This window comes from Aotus nancymaae, unplaced genomic scaffold (genome assembly GCF_030222135.1).
Source record: "Aotus nancymaae isolate 86718 unplaced genomic scaffold, 86718_ANA_hifiasm-v0.15.2.pri h1tg000006l, whole genome shotgun sequence".
Classification (NCBI taxonomy): Eukaryota; Metazoa; Chordata; class Mammalia; order Primates; family Aotidae; genus Aotus; species Aotus nancymaae.
The window spans coordinates 1,202,292-1,224,402 of record NW_026988417.1 but is presented as its reverse complement, the minus strand read 5'-3'; the positions used below and the strand labels follow the sequence as shown (position 1 = coordinate 1,224,402).

General features: G+C 40.4%; 2 protein-coding genes across 2 annotated transcripts; both read left to right on the top strand.

The window, feature by feature from the left end:
• The first annotated feature begins 545 nt into the window (after positions 1-545).
• On the top strand, positions 546-18,970 carry LOC135270111 (cyclin-Y-like protein 2). The gene is made up of 10 exons (XM_064365220.1): positions 546-778; positions 2,983-3,042; positions 4,762-4,796; positions 8,835-8,935; positions 11,148-11,183; positions 14,324-14,375; positions 15,170-15,289; positions 16,199-16,365; positions 18,452-18,614; positions 18,805-18,970. The coding sequence occupies exons 1-10, from the start codon at positions 592-594 to the stop codon at positions 18,913-18,915; spliced, it is 1,032 nt and encodes a 343-aa protein (XP_064221290.1). The 5' UTR covers positions 546-591; the 3' UTR covers positions 18,916-18,970.
• Positions 18,971-21,139: 2,169 nt separating this feature from the next.
• LOC135270093 (protein FAM83H-like) lies at positions 21,140-21,597 on the top strand (the record flags this gene model as incomplete). Its single annotated transcript, XM_064364990.1, has 1 exon — positions 21,140-21,597. A coding segment is annotated over one exon (366 nt), but the record flags the coding sequence as incomplete, so codon positions are not given.
• Between the last annotated feature and the right edge of the window lie 514 nt (positions 21,598-22,111).

Here is a 22,111-nt window from a genome sequence, read left to right as displayed (position 1 = left end):
GATGGCTTCCACTAACAAACCACTGTGTGCTTTTCTTAGGACTAAAAAGCTCGGGAATCTGGTGATGAATGAAAACCTCAGTCCCACTGGCACTATATGAGGAGCCAGGAGAGCAGCAGCATCCTGAGCCACAGGGTGGGGCAGCCCAGGCACGGGCATTCCGAGCTGTTGGGGAGGGTAGGCAGTTAGGGTGGGGCATGCGGGGGAGGGTAGGCAGTTAGGGTGGGGCATTGTGAGTTCCGTGCCTGGGTTCCGACCTGGGCCAGTGGGCTTCAGTCTGTAGGTAACTGCAGAAGGAGGAGGAGCTCCTCTGTCTTGACTCTCTTCAGGCAGTGGTTGCGGTCTCTCAGCGCTCGTTGGGTTCACAACCTATCAGATAAGCCGGCTGGTCTTCACCTTCCTAGACAGGTCAACTCAGAGGAGGTGGCAGGGGCAGGCCTTGGCCCGAGTCCCAGCTGGGGCCAGGCTGTGGGGTGGGCAGGCGAGCAGCGGGCGATACCATCTCTGCAAGTGCGGCATAGCCTCAGCCTAGGGCAGCGGGAGTGTGTGGCCACCACTGTGAGCAGAAGCACACTGTGAGTAGAGGCGCTCATGGGGAACACACTGAGCTGTTGTGTGCGCCCCAAGGTGGACCAGCACCGGGGGCCAGTTTCTCGCCGTAAGTCTAAGATCTATAGGGCAGCAGCTGGGGACAGGATGGCAGGAGCACCAGTGAGTCCCATTGTAGCCCCTGCTGAAGTGACTTTTGAAGCTGGCAAGGACCGGGAGATGCCTGAAGGTAAGGAGGGGACCTGTGCCCTTGGCACAACTCTGGCTGCTGCTGTCCCCAGGGTCCCCTGGGAGGCATCCCCACTTAAAGCTCCTTTCTGCTTGTAGCCAGCTTTCCCAGGGCTGGCCAGGAGCAAAGGCTGGCTCTGCCTTGCATTCCCATTCCCACCGCTTAGTCTTTCTCCACAGAGTCCACTCAGTTTCTTTTCTCCTCCCCTCCCAAATGCCCAGTTCTTCCTCCCTCATCTCATTCTCCCAGGCTGGCATGGGAGCATTTATTCATGGCTCTTCTTGTCTGTAGCTCTATTTATTATCCTGTGGCTCTTTGATAAGTCTTCTTTGAAATATTCTGTCCCTTTTCTCAATAAAAACTCAAACATCCCAACTTTCCAGTACCCATCTTGTTCTTTCTTTGTACCTATCCAGATGGTACCTAAGTGGAGGATCCAGATAAGTGCCTATTTTTTTCCCTGTATTAAGGTAGCTAAATCTCAGGACAATTCGTATTCAGATATTTGGGGATTTCTTAAAATCAGAATGGAGGTTGCCATGCGAGAGACTATATGGTATTCTTAATGGGCTGCTGTAAGTCACCTTGATAGAAGCTGCTTAGTTTCTTCTAACCATAATTTTATCACAGAAGAAAAGAAAATGGAAGGTACTTAAAGTAATTATGAAAGGTATGAAATGTCACAGCCAGGGCTGCAGAAAAATGGGTGTGTGTGTGTGGGGGGGGGTTTCCCCAAAGCAGTTTACCCATGAGGCTCTGATTACTTTCAGATTCTTACTGTGACACAAAATGTGTCTCCAGGTTTATTCTGGTGACTTAACAGACTTTATTTTCCTCCTTATTCTAAAACAGAGGTGGGGATGGTTTGTGGTCCAAACTTTCAAAAGACATGAAATGTCAATGTAGGCTTTTAATGTGTAAGATAAAGATTGAGGGTTAAAATGCCAGACCTTGCCTGTGTAAGAGTGTTTATTGCCATGGCTTTCTCTTTTTCCTTCCCCCTCCTGATAATAGCATCTTGTTCAAAGATAAGAAAGTTGAAGTTTTTCAGTCTCTACACTGCTGGGAGAGGCAGGGACCTGGGAGGGGGTCAAAAAGAGAAAACAACCAGTTGGCTTGCCTGTCAAATTTTGCAAAGATAGGAATCTAAGTAAAAATAATTCTGGGTGACAAGATGGTTCTTGAGTAAAAATTAGAATTTGTAAAATAGAAAACATTGTATCACAAAGATATTAAATCCAGTTGGCTCATGGGTGTCATTTAAATGCCAGAGATTTCATTACTGTAGAGAAAATGTCTTATAGCTTTTCTATTGAAACTTTGGGCTCTCAATTTTTTAAGAGGTAGGATAACTAAGACTCATGATGAAAGCGACTTTGTAACTTGGAAGTACTATACTCACCTTTCAAGATATTTAAGGATTTCCTTTAGCATAAACAAATACATTATGTGAATGAATTTATTATACCTTTATGCACAAAGCACGTAAGTACTTGTGTAAACTTATACTCTGGTTGATAGATGGGTAGTGTTGGATGAGAGCCCAAAAACAAGGCTCTTTATTGTTATTCATTAGGATTATGACACAGTTTATGTATGTCTCATTTGGCCCTTTCCAATACAAATAAGGCCTGTGTATGTTTTCCGTATGTATTGCTAATGAAGAAATGAAGATATAGAGCTCTCACATGACTATGGAAGACAGCTACTCAACAGAACTAAGGTTCTGTGTCTTCAGAATGACATGGAAGTGACATACGTGTTGAATTGACTTTTTAAAAATTTTTAAAACTTCAGAACGTGTGTCTTTTATTTTGCCTATAAAATAGACCTGTCTTTTAAAACATACCGCCATCTTGATGTATTTTATGCAGAGTTGATTTTACACAACTCAAAGGGAACAGTTGCCTCTTCATTTTTTTGTTGTTGTTGTTGCTGTTAAATAAAGGAGGGTCTCACTGTGTTACTCATGCTGGCCTCAAATTCCTGACCTGGATTCAAGGGATTTTCTTCTCTCAGCCTTCTGAGTAGCTGGGACGACAGGCATGTGCCATCTTGTCTGGCTCCATCTTATGTCTGTACATTCATTTCAATGGATAAGAATAAAGGTAGAGGTAGTTAAATGGCCTAAATACAGCAGTCGAAGAAACGAGTTGATAAACTGTTAAAAGTGATCACATCTTTTTTCTTTTCTCCCTCTATAGGTAGGGCTTTGGAGTCCACCCCTTCTAACCATCCAGAAGCAAGGAAATCTCGAAGACGTGGTGAGGCAACGTTGTTTTTTCTGCCAAGAAAGAGTGAAAACTCTTGTTTGATCAGATGTGTTATAGAAAGTATTTAGAAAAACTCATATTGGTTTAAATTTTTCATATTCAGTTGTTATTTTAACATGCGGTATACTTTCCTTTAGTTGTTACTGTGTTAGTGAAAACATGTCAACTTTTTGTTTAAACATTTTACCATCTTTTTCTCAACACAATTTGTCATGTGATGGAGGAGTCTTAGATTTCTCTTGATGTATAATTCTTTGTCCCTTTTCCCATGCTCCAAAGAGTACATTTTAAAGGTGAACGATAGAACTTAGGCTTCAGCTTGGTTTTCATTTAAATAAATAACAGAACATAGTTGTTCATTGTCAGGGATTGAATCTGTGATTTTTGGCCTCCTCTGACACAGTCCTCTGACCACATGTGTTTATCAAATCCATGTTTATGTTTTCGAAACTTTTAAGTTATTAACCTTTTCATTTGATGTGATGTAAATTGAAACACATTCTACTCCTGCTTGTTTTCCTTAATGTTATGTGAAATCCCGGCTTGTTTGCTAAGAAGCCACACACAGCCAGGTTTTCCAGTTGATTTAAGCAGCAGGAATACAAGTGAGGATCTGTAATCATATGTGAATGTTATTTACCGTAATGCAGCACAGTCAGATATGGCAGTTTGTAACTTTTGTTTTTGTAATTTGAGTAGACTTCACCTGTCTTGAGTTGGTTGTTTCTGGCTAGAATTTGTGTTCATTTTTGCATTACTATAAAGATTTACCTAAGGCTGAGTAATTTATACGAAAAAGAGGTTTAATTGGCTCATAGATGTTCAGGTTGTACAAGCATGGCTTCAGCATTTGCTTCTGGTGAGGGCCTCCGCAAGCTCACAATCATGATGGAGGGCAAAGGGGAAGCAGGTGCTTCCACACTGCGAGAGGGTGGGGCGGGGGTAGGGGGAAGGTGCCATGCTCTTTGAAACTACCAGGATGAGAATTTGCTTCTTACTCTGGGGATGGCACCAAGCCATTCATAAGGAATCCACCGTCATTACCCAAACACCTCTCACTAGGCCCTATCTCCAAGATGAAGGGTCACATTTTAACATGAGATTTGGAGGGGGAAACATATCCAAACCAAATAAGAATTGTATTTCCCAGTTCCATTCAGAGCCATGGGCTTCTCACACCTAGAAAGCATGGAAGCAGAAAAAAGAACAGCTATTCCATGTTAGTAGATGACCAGTAAGTGTGGTTGGACGTGCTTAGAGGGAGTCTGGTGCATCTAGAGATAGGTGCCTGGCCAGGAAGTAGGTCTTAGAGCTGTCAGCTCTTAGATTCTGGTAATTAAGCTATGTGTAAATGCAAAATGGGAGAATACTAATGGATCATGGCTCATATATGCAACAGGTAAACTTTTTTATTAGCTAAATTTTTCATCTGGCCTAATTTTTTGCCCTTTTCTTTTGTACATGAGTATTGTTTCATTCATATGTAACAAAAACAAAGAGTAAACTAGGTCAAAAAGTAAATCGAAGTTTTTAGGTTTTACTTTATGAGATGTATCATGCCAGATAGTTTAAATTATAAGTTGTTGAAAATCATTTTTTGAAATGGAATTTTATCTCATTTTATATGGGAGTAGTCAGTAAGATGTTAACAGCTACTTTTACTTTCTATTATTTGTGTGAGAAGTGACCAGTTTGTTTTTTCGTTCTTAGCGCACAAAAAAAGACGAAGCAGCTATGCAAACCATGTAAGTACACACGAATAAAGGTGAGAGATTGACAGTTTGATGTAAAAGTATCTCTGGATTCGTTTAAATTAGAATTGGGTTTATGTTCCTTTATTTATTATTAATTGGGTTTAATTCCTTTAAATTTAAAGGAATCTCTTGATTTGTATCCAATTTATCCAGAAAAGTCTTGAGCTTAGTGTGCCCACCTTTTAAGGATTTCTGACATTTAAGTTAAATTTCAGTAGTCTTGTTGTGCTATCAAGATCTGCTTTAAATATTTAATCTTATCTTTCATGAAATAACAAAAATAGAAGAGCTAAGTTAATTGTCAGTATGCTCTATTGACCCTCTGTCACAGCAGGCGAAAGCGTATCTTCCTTGCTAGCCATGACCTTATTTTTCTCCCTCTGTTTCTTTCCGTTGTAGCACACTTTTTAATTCAATCCGTAACATTGACACGATGATGTCTGTCCAAATATCCTTCACTGCTAAATCATATGGTGTTTTCACTGTGTCTCTGCATTGCATGTTCCTTCGTTTGTTCTCTGGAACAGTTTTGAAATTTGAGCACTTCTGCACTTCTTCTGGATCATCTCTTTTTTCCTAGCCTATGCTGGTTTATCCAGCAGTAAGTAGCCTCAGGGTGGTCTGTCACTTTGTTAAATAATTTTAATCATTATGATTAAATTATCTTTTACATATAATTGACATTTCACATCCATTATTTTTTAGCATGAAGCTAATTTTCTGACTCTATTCATTGGCCTGTTTTCTACCAGCTGTTTTCTCGCCCAAGTGCTGTAGCATTTATCACATGCCTTTCAAATATATTTCCCATCTGCTAAAACATATCTGTTCCTCTTTTTTTTTTTGGTAGGGGGTGGGCAACTGTCTTTGGCCTTTTGTCATTCTAGTTCAATCTAGAGCGGCTTTCCCTAGATAGGCTCGATGTCTGCTTTTCTGTGCTATCTCTTTAAAGTCTTTTTGATCTCACATAACTGCCGGCGTGTGTGGGATCGCCTGAGTCCTAGATTCTGTGTTTTCTTCTGTCCTGTTATCCTTTCTAGTTGTACTTGAGCACGTTTTCCCGGACAGAGATGTTCAGAGATCTGGCCAGTCTTAAAATCCTTCCTTCTTGATACAGAGTCAACTTCTAGGTTGAATCTAAATTTTAGGCTTCTGAAAATATCCTGCAGTTGTGCTCTCATCACAGTGTTGTTCTTGAATCTGTTGCCGTCACACGATACATTGTTTCTAACTGCGTTTTATGTATCTGTTGAAGCTGTTTAGGAGCTTTCCTGTCTCTGAGATTCCAGAATTTCATAATAACATCTTGGTGGGGAATCTTTTCATTTTATTGAGGCTGCTAAGTCTGCAGACTGCCTCTTTCGGAGAATGTTTCTTTTTTCTCTGTTACTTTGTTTCGGGCAGTCTTGTTACTCAGACACTAGACTGCTTAGACGAGTATGTCTGCATTGGTTTTAAATATTTCCCCTTCTGTTTTTTTCAGTTTGTCTTTTTATTCTACTTCTGGGATATTCTGTCAGTTTATCCTCTACTATGTCTATTGAATTTTTATAGTTTTTAGGGTGTTTTAAGATTTTTTTAAAGTTTTGCTCCTGATTTTGACTGGTCCCGTGAAATTTTTGTTGTTGTTGTTATTTCAGTCTCTCTTGTTGGAGGCTTTTCTCCAATGTGTGGTGGTCCCTGGCTTACTTGATTTGAAAGCATGACTTGTGTTAACTGATGGCACCAGTGTGAGGTTTTGGAAGCCAAACTAGCTTTTCATTTGGGGGACCTCAGTGTATTATCTGGGGATCTTTTTATTCGAGACAGTTCAGTTTCTTGAGAAGGATCTCCCAAGTTCCTGCCTGGGAAGTAAAAGCGTGGCTACTTGCTTTCCAAAAGCAGAGTTAGGGAAGAAAGTTGGAGTTCCATTTTTGGTGTGCAGTTTTGTTTATATCTCAGGTTTAGGCCATGGTAGCCGTGAGGCAGAAATTCTCAGGTTTGGTGTATTGAGGGAACACACATCTAAGTTTCTTATCAGATGGGAGAACAGGTGGACTTGGGGCTCTAATCACAGATTTTCAACTGACCTTGATGGCTTTTGCCCTCCTTTTTATATTTCACCCTACTTTTCAAAGTGCTGTTTGCCTTGAAATTCACAGCCTGCCTTTAGCTCTGCAAGACAAACTGCTCACTTCTGTTCCAGTCACTTTGTTTTTCTGTTTTTCTTTATTCTTATTTTTTTAAGACCTATATTTCAGTGTAAATCAAAGTTTAATTTCAATATCATTAATGATATTTACCAAGACAATTCTTGAGTGATGTATCTATAATAAGCATATTACAGTTTTCTTCTAAAGCCTTGTTTAATATTTTCATTCAAACTTTATACACTGTCATAGGATCCCATTACTTGACAACATAGATGGAGCTGTTTTCATGAATGCTCACTGTGTTAGACATATTTCAGTTAATTAAGATTTGTTTATTTTTAGCCTGGTCAGCATAGCAAGAGCTCATCTCCTCAAAAAGGTGAACTAAGAAATTAGCCAGGCATGGTGGCTTATGCCTTTAGTTTTACCTACTGAGGTGGCTGAGGCAAAGGATTGCTTGAGCTCAGGAGTTTGACGCTGCAGTTAGCGATCATTGCACCACTGCCCTCCAGCCTGGGCAACAAAGTGAGACCCTATCTCAGAAAAAGGAAAAGAGTTACTAATTGTTTAAAAACAGACCTGAAATGTGTTCTGCCAAAAAGCAGAACATAAAGATCATAAAATTTCACACTCTGATTTATGCTGACTGAAGTTAGATGATTTGTTTCTTTTTGTGATTACCTTAAATAATACCTATAAACAGTAAACTGTTAGTAGTGTTTTTGGTGTAATTAAATGTAGTAAGACTGAATGAATTTGTCAAACACTTGTCGAAGTTTTTGATTGATTCAAAATTCTGTGCTCAGCAGCTAGAGATAGGAAGAGTAAGAGCCTTCCCTTACTCTTATGGAGTGGCATTCTTTCTCGTGAGGGGAATACTCTGCAAGTATTTCCTTGCTCGGGTGATGGGTACACCAAAATCTCACAGATCATCACTGAAGAACTTGCTTTTGTAACCAAATGCCACCTGTTCCCTCTAAAACGTATGCAAATAAAAAAAATTTTAGTATCTTGTAATCAGTGGTGAATTTGACTAATCAGTGTGCAAAGAAACCGTTTTTGGTGTGGCTGCTGTCAAAGAGATCGATCCAAGAGGGTAGATGGAGTCAAGTTTGCTGAAACCAGGAAAGAGAAAGGCAGTAGGCAGAGAGCAGGGGTATAGCAGGAAAATGCCTAGGTGCAGGTCACGTGATTTGTAGAATGAAATTAATCAAGTTTTGAAATGAATGGTAAGTTTTCTGGGAGTCTCATTTGAGTCATGTGATGGCAGTCTCATTTAAACATGAAGGAAAAGTTAAATTTTTAAGCTGTCATCTGTTTTCAGGGTGTGAGAGAATATTTAAGTGATACTTTTTTTATCCTCCACATAAGAAAACAGGACTAGAGGAACCTATGGCTTCCTCACTTGGTAGCCCAGCAGCCCTGGCACACAGAGCCTCTGAATCTGAAACACCTATTTTGTCACAATTATCACCTGAAATAATACATTTAGGACTAGTAACTCAGTAAATGCATTAGTTTTATATTCATTGCAATGAAATGCTCCTGTACCAGTATTATTTAATACGTTACATTTTATTGCAGTAAGTAAATAGTAGAAATTCTCAGCTGCTTTATGTCACTGTTGAAAAAAAGAGTGAAATCTTACTCATAAAATCCTTGTTAGGTTTGGTGACAGGTACCATATTAAGAGGAGCATTTTATAATCCATATCTCAAACATCATCTCTGGAAGTTAACAGCCTCCAACGGGTTTTCTGTAGAGTGCATTGCACACGATACCACACTCAGGCAGTTCATGGAGTGTAAGGAATATCTTAGTGCTTTGTCATTTGACATTTTAACTGAGAAAAAAATACACTTTGATAAGTTTACCATATCCTTCCCTTCCTCTTCAGGTATCTACTGGGCCTTTACCGCAATTATATAGTTCATGCTCCACCATATTCATTGATGACAGCACAGCCAGCTGCCCTCATCTTACACTGACACTAAACGCGTGAGTACAACTGTACTGCCAAGGGACAGACTCCTTTATTCTAAAATTATTTCAGCCATTTGGTTGTCCTCTTCAATCACTTTCAAGAAATTGGAGTCAACTATATATTGATATCCAGATTCTAAATATTAAATACCAATTTCTCTTTTAATCTTAGACATCGTGGTGGAAGGAAAAATCAGTTAGCAAGTAAGAAATTTCAGAAAAAGTGTAGCTATTTATTTGATGCCTTTATTAAACCTTAAGGCAACGCTGAGTGCAGTGAGAAGGATAGGTTCCCTTTATTGAATTTTTGTGTGTGTGTGAAGAATTAGTTTGTTTAATAAGTTGCAGGCCTAAATCAACATGTACTACTTTGCACATTAGTCTTGGAGGAAGGAATAGCTTTTTCTCTTCTGGCACCACAGTGTATCTGCATTTGAATTTCTCCCATTGTGCGTGAGCACCTCATGGGCCACAAAGATGCACTTTGAGAGCACCCTGAGATGAAGTTTATTTTAAAAGGAACAGCCACCAACACCAACACCACAGGGGCTGTCCGGTGTACATTATGATCATCTCCTTGGGTCATGAGTGTTGATTTTTAGAACAGAGTTTGGAAAGTGCTAATTTAGAATATTAATGTCTTTATTTTTAATTTTACTTTTAATTCTAGAAACATAGCTACTTAGCTTATAAACAATTTTGTTTAGAATGCACTAGCCTTTTTAGCTAATTTGATGGTCAGTAACTTTTACTTTAATTAAAAATTGCAAGTTTACACATGTAATAATGCCACTTTCCTCTCTCCCTTATAACAATAGTTGGGATGAAATTTTGTTTCAGCAAAAACTGGACTCAAACTCTGTCTCAGGTTCTGAGCTTTGGGACCTATTGAGTAATCACTAAATAAATGTCTGTAGTCAGGCAAGTCTAGTCAGTCTTTTTATTTATTATTTATTTTTGAGACGGAGTTTTGCTCTTGTTGCCTAGGGTGGAGTGCAATGGCGCTACCTCAGCTCACTGCAATCTCCCATGTTCAAGCGTTTCTCCTGCCTCAGCCTCCTGAGTAGCTGAGATTACAGGCATGCACCACCATGCCTGGCTGATTTTGTATTATTATTATTTTTTTTTTAGTAGAGACAGAGTTTCTCCATGTTGGTCAGGCTCGTCTCGAACTCCCGACCTCAGGTGATCCACCCACCTCGGCCTTCCAAAGTGCTGGGATCACCACATCACGAGTCCCTGGTTTCTTTTGAATTCAAAAGATTTTGATGTGTTAGCATACCATTCAAAAGTAGCTTTTAAGGTTAATCTTGCTCAAAGAAATTTCATGCTTTTTTCCTCATTATTCTAATTTTTAGAAGTCTACTTTCAAAAGTAAAGTAAGTTTTAACTTGCCATCAGCAAGTTAAAATTTTTTTTTAAGAATATTTGCTATTGGTGAAATATAGGTTTATTGAGCAAATTAATAGGGCAGATTGGCTTCAAGAAAAGATTTTGGAAAATATCATGAGTTAGTAGTGCACTGTTATCAATGGGATAGATGGAACTCACTGGGATCACTTTTGCAAAGTTTTTCTTCAAAATGCGTGTCTGCAAACACATGCATCTTCCCATCTCCACTTTCCCTCTAGCTCTAGGCACTGAGAAGCCTTTTAGGAAAATAGGATCTATGTGAGGCATCTTCATGTAAAGAAAAAAGTATGCCATAAGATTCTGATTTTCACCCCAACTCAATCATTCCAAATTTTCCTGCGCATTGAAATCACCTGGGAAACTTTTAACAACAACCCACGATGTCCAAAGTTACATCCAATGCTAATTAAATCAAAACATCTCATGTTTAAAATGAGGCAATTATTGAAGCTTCTCAGGTGATTTTAATGTGCAGCAAAATTTGAGAGCCACTGCCTAATTTGAGTTTTAAATTGCACGGGATGAAAGGTTTTGTGGGTAGAAGAGCATATAAGGGAAATATGTTATTATTTATATATTATAATAATCAATAGAAACACGTCTTCTGACAGCATATTGCTTTGCATTTTGGTTCTCACGTTTTTGCTGAAAGCCAAGAAATGAAAACAAGAAAGTGCCCTTATGGTACTGTTCTGAACCAGAGGATTTTAATTTCAGGGCCACTAGGAGAGTTTCCTCTGCACCCTTTTAAAAATATGTCTTCAGGCCTAACCAGTGATAACATCTATTTTGATGAATGTTTTTCCTTCCACAGTGTGGCCTTGCAGATATATTATCATATCAAGCTAAGGTGAGCTTTTTAAAAACCTGTCTTGTTATTCTAGCTAATTACTTTGCAAGCTGTCAAGCTCAGTGTTAGGTCACAGGTCTAGACATCATAAGCTGTATTGTGCCGACTAAAATATCGAGGCAAATTATGTGTGTTTTCTTTGGACCTTAAGACTCTCTTAAATCTTAAGTGATTGGGAATCTCCAAGAGTATGTGTTTATATTGATTATATTGATAGTTACTGTTGTAGAACTATAAAATTGAGATTTTTTTTCCAAATCTATTTTTAGCTGAGATTTCACAGCCTTACCACTGTTGATATTATGAGCTAAATAATGCTTTGTCCTGTGCTTTGCAGAAAGCTTAGCAGCATTGATGGCCTGTACCAACTAGATGTCAGTAGTAACCCATGACCCAAGTTTTGCCAACAGAAAGTATTCTTTGAGAACAATATTGTTAACATAAATTTTTTAATGAAAAAATAACTTTTTTCTCATGTATCAGGGAACTGGAAATTTAAAAAAAAGAAAAAATAACTTTTTTCAGCGGAGAGTTGAGTAAAAAGTGTGTCAGGTATTTCTATTGTTGAAAATCTCTAATGTGGAGCTTAGTAGAACAAAGCTGGGTTTTCTAGCTCTTTCTTTGCCATTTGCTTTAAAGAATTTACTTTAAGATGGCTAGGCATGGTGGCACATGCCTGTAATCCCAGCACTTTTGGAGGCCGAGGCAGGCGGATCAGTTGAGGACAGGAGGTTGAGACCAGCTTGATCACCATGAGAAAACACGTCTCTACTGAAAATACAAAAACACAGGTGGGCGTGGTGGTGCATTCCTATAGTCCCAGCTGCTACGGAGGCTGAGGCAAGAGAATCGCTTGAACCCAGGAGGCAGAGGTTGCAGTGAGCAGAGAGATCGTGCCATTGCACACCAGCCTGGGTGACAGAGTGAGACTCTGTCTCAACTTAAAAAAAATAAATAAATAAATCACGAGGCAATAACATGACCTAACATGCAAATGTGTAGTTGGTAAAAGGTGTATTTTTAAAGCTCTGAGACAGTTGTGGGTATTCATTAATGCTAAGTCAAAACTCCACAAGGGCTACTTTCTTCAGTTAGTTACAGTGGCATTTTACGTATTACTCAATGTATTCCATCAGTACTCACTCCTCTTTCTTGCATGGTAAATTGTTCTTTTCACCCATACTTGCATTTATAATCTTAGGCATTAGTTATTTGGAATATGTTGGTTTATGTTTTATTTTGTCAAAAATTACTTTCAGTTTAACCACCAATCTTATTTTAAAATATCTTTAAATACTGAAAAGCTGTCAAGCTATAGTAGAAAGAACGAGTTTTTCAGAGTCCTCAGGAAAGCTTAAATTTTATCATTGGGAACAAATACTTATTTTCCTTGAAGTGACAACCTCATGTCATTTATTTTTGAGAATGATAGTTGCCCTTTTTTTTTTTAGACCAAGTCTCACTCTGTCACTTGGCTGCAGTGCACTGGCATGATCTCAGCTCAGGCAGTCCTCTCACCTCAGGCTCCTGTGTAGCTGGAACCACAGCCATGTGGCACCACGCCTGGCTAATTTTTGTGTATTTTTGGTAGAGACAGAGTTTTGCCATGTTGCCCAGGCTGGCCTTGAACTCCTGAAGGAGCTCAAGGGATCTGCCTGCCTTAGCCTCCCAAAGTGCTGTGATTTTACAGGCGTGAGCTGCTGCACTGACCCAGTTGTACTTTTAAATAAAAATGATGTCCTGTGAAAAAAGTGATTGTTCAGCTCACAATTAAATCATGAATTCTTTTTTTTTTTTTTAAACACAATGGTACCACAGTCAGCAGAAGCACTTCTTGTTAACTTTCCACTGATTCAGAATTTTAAAGCTACACGTCAAGATTTAGTAACACCATTTTTTACTGCTTCATCAAAGACATTCTTAAGTACTTCAGCCTATCTTTTTAAATTGTAATGGACAATAAAGCATAGAATGTAATTGGTACCACTGCCTTGATTTAGGCTGAGAAACCAGCAGTTTTACCCACTTTTGCTTCTATACAGTCATGGCAAGTGTCTATGAAAAAGCAGGCAGTGTCTTTGTATTACTTTCATAATTAAAAAAATGTTATTATCAGCTTTCTCAGATTGAATTAGTATGATTATCAGAACAGTGTTGGGTGGGCACGGTGGGTCAGGCCTGTAATCCTTAGGAGGTCAGGCAGGCGGATCACCTGAGGTCAGGAGTTCAAGACCAGCCTGGTTAACATGGTGAAAGCCCATTTCTACTAAAAATACAGAAATTAGCTGGGCATGGTGGTGGGTGCCTGTAATCCCAGCTACTTGGGAGGCTGAGGCAGGAGAATCTCTTGAACCTGGGAGGTGGATGTTTCAGTGAGCCAAGATTGCACCATTGCACTCCCGCCTGGGCAACAAAAGTGAAACCCTGTCTCAAAAAAAAAAAAAAAAAACAAGGAAAGGAAAGAAAAAAGAAAGGAAAACAAAGAAGGGAAGGGAGGGGAAGGAAGGGGAAGGGAAAGGGAAAGGGAGGTGACCTCTTAGGCCTTCTGGAAAAGGGTCTTGGGGATCCCCAGAGGTCCACAGAGCACATTTGGAGAACCACTGGTTTATTACACAAGCACAATGCATTAGTTTTATGAAGTTTAAAGTTTGTCAAAGACTGACCTCTTTTAAAATAAGGCAGGTGAGTTTTTAATTCAAATAACAGAAAATAAATACATCACGAGACTATGCTACAGAGAACTAGAGAGAAAGAGAGTTAGAAAATCTGAATCACTTTTTGATTTATTAAAGTTCTAAAGACTTTATTGCCCACCACCGCTGCTTCGTCAAATGTTCTTGTGTTTCAGTGTGTGGTTAGAAGAGTGAAAATATGTTTGGTTTGTTGTCATTGCCTGTTAAGGGTCAATACTTACAGGCAGTTCTGACTGGTTATCATAGAAAAGAATTCATAGCACGGGACATGTTGTGCCGAGGAAGAAGTCAGGAAACCCTCTGCAGGTCAGGATCCAGGTGAAGAATTTGTAAAAACTGTTTGCTTTGCTGAAATAAGCCCCAGAGCACATAGGAGGCATTATTTCACTAAACAGTTTACTAAGATATTGAACAGTTTTTGAAGTAATGCACATTCTTATTTTATAGAGATGCTGATAGAACTATGGGCATCTTTGATGAACGGTTACACCCATTTACAGTAAGTGGCACTTTTACTGAAGTTGTATTTGCATCATAGACTGGCATTTGTTTCATGCTGAACTCGAAGTCATCTTTCTTTAAATCCTCTTCCCCATTTTGTATTGCATTTAGTCATCTTAAGTGCTGTAAAAAGAATATGCTGGAATAAGAACTGATCTGTAGCTCTCTTCAGTAAATGAGCTGGTATGAGTAAATATAATATCCAAATAATAGAAAATGTATCTTTTAAAAAGGCAATTAAAGGACAATTACATATACTCATATTGCAATAAGCAATATGTAAGTACTTTTCACACAGACGCTATGAAGCTAGTTAAAAATAATTTCAGTTTAAATCAACTTACATGGTGTAAAAATTTTAAAATGTGCTTCCTCAGGTACATAGTAGCCACATGTGGCTAGTAATTATTGTATTTAACAGCGTAGGCTTAGAGCCTCATGGTTACAGGAAACTGTGTTTTCTCAGTTTATTGCTGAGAAGAATGACATATGGTCAGTAAGACATTAAAGCCTAAAAGTAACTTACATTTGGATGGAATCATGTGGGGGAAAGAGTAAAAAAGAACCATAATTTCCTGAGGCTAAGCTCATATTATCTTTTGGTGAATGCTGATGAGTATTAAATCATTATGGTATTTTAAGATTCCACTGTTCATATTGTAAAATCTAAAAGACATCTCACTAATCAAAATTACTGTGATACGATGGGCACAAATGGGAACACTGCTGTTTTAAGAGCACTTTAGGTTTTTTCTTCACTGGATACTTATGTTGCATTTTTTCTTCTTTCAGCAAGAACAGCTTCCGGAGGTCTACTTTCAGTATAATCCTGGACGCAAGTTGATTTTCACATTTCTTCGTTCTCTATTTAAAGTCAACAGGCTAACAGCTGACTTGGCAATCAGAAGTTTGGTGAGCTATTTTCGGTTTATAAAGCATCTTTAGAAATTGGTCTTGTAGAGCAGACTGGCCAACATGGTTAAACCCTGTCTCTACTAAAAATACAAAAATTAGCCAGGCTTGCTGACATGCCCCTGTAGTCCCAGGTACTCAGGAGGCTGAGGCAGGAGAATTGCTTCAACTCAGGAGGCAGAGTTTGCCTTGACCAGAGATCAAGCCACTGTATTCCAGCCTGGGTGACAGAGAGAGACTCCATCTCCAAAAAAAAAAAAGAAAGGAAACAAACTAAATTGATCTTGTAAACAGGGTGGCATGGTCCTGTTTTTAAATAAAGGTAGGTTTCTGAAATTATCTCAGAACTTTAAGAAAAACGTATGAAAGCAAATATACTATTGGAGTTGAGTCGTCATCATGGCTTAAAATGTTGCCATTGCTTTTCTCATCACAGAACAATTGCTATGAAAGGCAGCAGGAAGGATTTCTGATTTCTCCTCCCACACTTGAGTGCACACATGCACACAGTACGCACACATCCAAGGCATGTGGAGGGCTTAGAATGGGGAGTAGTAGCAAAACCGTCTGGTTGATGGGCAGGAATAGATGCCTACATCTAAGCTGAGTCCCACGCTGTATCCCCAGGCAATTCTGATGCATGTCGTGATTGAGAGCTGCTGCCTTCAATTCATTGTTCCTTGGATGTGCCTAATCTACCCCTGCTGGGCAGAGTAGGTAGCAGAAATATTTGATGTATGATCGTGATATGGTCCCTTGCTTGGCCTGGTCAAGCAAAGCCTTTGTAGAACGTAAGAATAAAAGGCACTTACTTTATGGTCAAAACCAGAAGTATTCTGGTTTTTCACAAGAGTTCTTATCACGACACTTCAACCCAGCTAAGTCACAGGCCGGTCCTCTGTTTTGCAGGTGTACATCGAAAGACTTGTAAGTGATGCTGATATCAACATTTGTCCAACCAACTGGAAGAGGATAGTCTTCGGAGCCACTCTTCTTGCCATCAGGGTTGGGCACGACGTGGCTGTGTGCCATGAGCACTACTGCAGGCTCTTTGAGAACATGACAGTTGAAGATATGTGAGTTTGTATGGTTTTGGTGAACTTTCTAACCATTTTTGAGTACTTTATTTGCTCCCATAAACTTAAGCACTTTAAGAAATATTTTTAAAGGTTACATTGTGCAGATAATAAGAACGGACATGAATGACATGAATGCCACATACTCTTTTCTCCCCAGCTTTAGAACAACCATTCATATTTTTCACTGTTCATTGGTAGGTCTTGGTAAATTGCTGTTGTAAATAATCTCATAAATGGAAAAGTATTTTTCTGGTGAATGTTTTTGGCAAATATCTTAGCAGTGTGCTGCCAGAACATAATAGTACAGTAGATATCCTTACGGCTTTTTACAAGCTGTCTGCAAGTTCCAGTCTCTTTGTAAGGAGCACATGTCTGGCCTTTGAAATAATTGTTTGGCCATTGACAGGTCTGGGGCCTGTGGACTGGGGAAAATGTATAGCTTCACCCCGAGTCATACATTGTGTACTTGCTTTTGCTGGTGTTCTCCCTGCTTTTATCTGAAGATCTGTTTTCTGGAAACCTTGAGATACAGAATAGCCACAGATCCCTGTGCCCCTGTCCCGTCCCTCTTCAGAGTGTTGCATCATTGGGCTGATGAGTTAGAAGTTCCAGTGCTCCCCTCAGGCAGTCTGAGAAACGTTGCTGGAGCATCACCCGATGCTCGCCACATTCAGGAGGTTCCTGGGGTACTCATGCAACCACAGCAGCACTTGGGAGGGCTCTCAGTCTCACTCCAGGCCCATGACAAGTACTTTCATGAAATGAGTTTAGTTTAGCCAAGATGTCTCGCTCTGATCTTTCTTCCATTCGAAATGTAAAGAGTATTTCTGTCCCATAATAGCGACAGGTAATAAATGGCATCCATCATTTCTGTCATCTGATCACTATTGTGGTGCCTTGGGAGTGAGCATGGAGTCTGAGTTGTGCAATGGAACCCTCAGGAATGAGCCCCAAGTTCAGCTGTAGGAGTGCAGAGGAGGCTGTCACCTCTCTCCTCATCCCAAACTTGTGCTAGATGCAGAATGGACCGCAAGCAGCTGTGCCCTGTTTGGACATGTGCATGGGAATCCACGTGCATAGGCTGTATTTGTTTCCAAACAGAATTTGGAGCGATTGTAGTAGCTCAGTGTGATATTTTTAAATAGAGAAAAATTTTACTAACTGACAACAGCAACAACAACACAAAACTGCCTATTAAATTCATATAGTAATCTTTTTTAAAGAGTATCTACAAAACTGTAACCAAAATGTTTTCTTGCAAAAGCAGCAGAAGTAAGTACAAAGACCCTTTCCAATGAAGAATCACTGAGAAACAAAATAGAAGTAGTATAACATTTACTTATGTTCATTTTTGAAGACTATACAAGAATCATTTTGCATCAGGCTTTCCAATTTACAAACATTGATAGGATTTCCCTCTAGGGGAAGTTTTCACATAAACGTTGAAGAAGTTCTTAAAACTGAAAACTTCTCTGTATTTGGTATTCGACTAGGGTTCCAGTCCTATATGCTTTCTTATATTTATAAGGTGTATCTGCAGTGCGTGTTATCATGAGTCTTGGGCAAATATCACGTAAATGAAGGCATTTCTACATGCTATACATTCATAGGTTTTATTTCAGAAATGAGTTCTTATCTTCATGTGGAACTGTAACAGCTGAAGACCTTACCACATGTTTGTATTTATAAGGGTTTTACTCCATTGAGTCCTTTCATGTTTTCAAAGAAATGAAAAAACTGAAGGCTATGTTTCTTAAGATTACGTTGTTTTTCTCCATGTTACATTTGAATATGTCTTTGAAAGCACGTGGGAAAGTCTAGTTTATTAACATGTTTTTTACATTCAAGTTTCTTTTCCAGTATAAGTTATTTCTAAGTTTTCAAGGAATGCTGGGAAAGTTGCACCCTTTCTTGTATTTCTTTGATCAATAGGGTTCTGTCCAGTGTCAGTTCTTTGATGCATTCTAATAAACTAGAGCATGGGATGGCTTTACCAGAGTTCTTACGTGAGAATAATGTTTTTGAAGATGGCCCAGTGAACTGACATTGTCTCGTGTTGGTTTTGTTGTTTCTCCTTCCCCAGGAATGAGTTGGAAAGGCACTTCGTGGAGCTAATTGATCGTAATATCAGCGTTCCTGGCAGCATTCATGTCGGATGCTACTTCGATCTTCGTGCCTTGGCACACAAGCGTGGCCTGCGTTTGCCAGTTTACCTTCTTGAGAGAGAAAGAGCATGGAAGCTGGGGGTAAGGCTACGAAGTTACTAAGTGGGTTTTCAGTCAAACACCAATGCCAGCATCTGTGACCAGGTCATATTAAGTAGTGATTAGAAAAACGGAAAGCTTCAAAAATAACTAACATACTGAAGAGCTTATTAACCTTAAAAGTTTGGAACCCTTTTTAAAATTGTACCTCTTTTCTATTTGACATTCTTAGGCTTTTTCAAGGCTAGAACAAGACAAAGTCTTCTATACTGCTAAGAAAATTAGGTCTTTCAGTGCTGATGACTTAATTGGTCTTCAGCGCGCTAAGGCCATCCTCTGCTGAATGAAGAAATGAGGGGTAGTGTAACATCTGAACCCCTCATCAAAAAAGGCAGGAACATATCACCTCTCCTGCCAAAGAACTGGAAAACTTAATATTTTCAAAAGAAGAAACACCTCAATTCAAGTGAACTCAAGGACAACTAAGATTCTACTTCCTAGTAAAGAATGGGACCTTGTCAGGGCAACAACACACTCTTACACTCTTCGGTCCCTTTTAATGTCAACCGTGTTTTAGAAACCACTCCAAAGTGAAGGCTCCTTCTGCCCCCAAAAGAAAAGAAAAAGCAATGGGCCTTCATGTCGGTACCAGCTGTATGTACAGTATGTACATTTTGGGGCTTTGTATCTACAGAATAGATAGAATGTAGATGAGAGATTTAGTGACGATATGAGTTTGGTCAGGTGCATTTGTCACCGAGCCAAATGAGGCTCATCCTAAGTCAGTAGTTGAAATGCAGGCGTTCGGTAGTCTTTATGATGTTCGTATGTGTGTAGTACCTGTCCCATGCAGTGGAGGCACTGTCCTGTTAAATCCAGAACTTCCATATCTGAGCCAGTGCTATTTTATTTGTAGACAATTAACTTGAACCTTTACATTATTACCGGTAGGTGATTATAAATCTGCTTTACCCTTTATCTAAAAAGCTAAATCTTTGTGGCCTTAAGATTTTCTTTCTCTAACCCCAGTTTCCATTTCTTGGAGACACACTGCTGGCAGCCAAATTAAATGCCTATATTTAGGGGAAAGACAGAAACAATTCCGGCCATCTGGTTTTTTTCAGTATTGGAAAGGGAGAAAAACTCCCCAAAGACAATGAAAATTTATTCCCTAGCAAGATTGTGCGAGGCCCTGCAAAGTAAAATGCCCTGAGGCACACCTGGGGGCACAGCGCAGCGTCTCTCAAGAAGGTGGTTATCGAGTACTTCGGTGAGCAGAATAGGGGTGAGAGGATCCCCACAATAGGATGTCCTGACTTACACTGGAGTCAGGCGTGTTATTCCAGCCAGGAGTGTCACTCTTGGCTGTGTCACCTTGAAAAGATTTATTTTCTTATTTCAACTTGCATTTTTATTAAGTATACAATGAATTTTATTGATAAAGCTTGGAAGATGGGAAAATATTATCAAAAAAACATAAATTGGGAGGCCGAGGTGGGTGGATCACGAGGTCAAGAGATCGAAACCATCCTGGTCAACATGGTGAAACCCCGTCTCTACTAAAAATATAAAAATTAGCTGGGCACGGTGGCGCCTGCCTGTAATCCCAGCTAATCAGGAGGCGGAGGCTGAGGCAGGAGAATTGCCTGAACCCAGGAGGCGGAGGTTGCGGTGAGCCGAGATCGCGCCATTGCACTCCAGCCTGGGTAACGAGAGCGAAACTCCTTTTCAAAAAAAAAAAAAAGAAAGAAAGAAAGAAAGAAAGAAAAAGTGAATTGGTCTTTCTTTTTTTTTTTTTTTTTTGAGACGGAGTTTCTCTCTCATTACCGAGGCTGGAGTGCAATGGCGCGATCTCCGCTCACCGCAACCTCCGCCTCCTGGGTTCAGGCAGTTCTCCTGCCTCAGCTTCCTGAGTAGCTGGGATTACAGGCACGCGCCACCGTGCCCAGCTAATTTTTTGTATTTTTAGTAGAGACGGGGTTTCACCATGTTGACCAGGATGGTCTCCACAGGAGATCGAGATCATCCTGGCTAATAGTAGAGTGAAACCCCACCTCTACTAAATAGACCAAAAAAAAAAAAAAAAAAAACTTAGTTTTATTTGTTCTTCTCCTAAAAATGTGTAATAAGTACCTGAGGTCGATATTTTTTGTGGATGATTTCAAGCAGAATCTCAGGGCTTAGTTTCAGGAATATTACTGGTTGAGATTTTTCTTTGTAGCTACAGAGAAATAAATTCATTTCCACAAGAAATTGTGGCAGACAAATTAGTGATTTATGAAAAGAAAATTAGTTCCTCTTTTCCGTATGGTGGAGTATTTGTGATAGTGGAAAAATCTATTTTGTATCCTGTTATCTGCATGTCTTAATGTTAAATTCTATGAGATAAAACTCAACATTCCTGGAAGTGTTAATAATATGATTCCTTAATAAATTATTTGTCATTATGGAAATAATAGCTAAATGACCTGTTTATTGTCTGATGGATATTTTGGCTTCTCTGGAAGTATAAAATTTAAGTACCTTACATTTTCCTTTAGTCCTGTAAACGTAAGCAGTGAGTTTGATCAAATTTGCTGGAACTCCACCACAGCAGCCCCGAGCTCGGCCGTCCACCGCCTGCTAGCGGCCTGGCCCCAGCTATGTCCGACAAGGACAAGTGTTCGGCCATCTTCCGCTCGGACAGCCTGGGGACCCAAGGCCGGCTGAGCCGCACGCTGCCGGCCAGCGCGGAGGAGCGCGATCGGTTGCTGCGCCGCATGGAGAGCATGCGCAAGGAGAAGCGCGTGTACAGCCGCTTCGAGGTCTTCTGCAAGAAAGAGGAGGCCAGCAGCTCCGGGGCTGGGGAGGGCCCGGTGGAGGAGGGCACCAGGGACAGCAAAGTGGGCAAGTTTGTGCCCAAGATTCTGGGCACGTTCAAAGGCAAGAAATGAGTCTCCTGGCCCAGCAGCCCGGGCCAGGGTGACCGAATTGCTGCCACGGCCACCCGGGGCCCCCACGGAGCAAGGAGAGCACTCCTCCTGTGCTTGAGCGGTGCTGCCAGGCCACGGCTGCTTGGGGCGTGGCTGAGTGCGCCACAGCTCGGCTCCTATTGGGGCTCACCCGGCAGCCGCCATCTGTGCCCCTGGCCTCCCCAGTACTGGGGCTCCAGCCCCTCGCCACCAGTGCCTTTCTTCCCTCAGCCCCTTCTCTGCTCAGCGTCTTCATCTCTGCACCGTCAGCCTTGCATGGTGGAGCGTCTGGCTCCACCATCTCTGTGCTTCAGTACCCCACGCCATTTTTTTTTTTTGAAACCCAAACTGGAGTGCAGTGGCGCCATCTTGGCTCACTGCAACTTCTGCCTCCCAGGTTCAAGTGACTCGCGTGCCTCAGCTTCCCAAGTAGTTGGGATTACAGGTGCCTGCTACCATGCCCTGCTAATTTTTCTACTTTTAGTAGAGACAGGGTTTCACCATGTTTGCCAGGCTGGTCTCCAACTCCTGACCTCAAGTGATCTGCCCGCCTCAGCCTCCCAACATAGGGGGATTACAGGTGTGAGC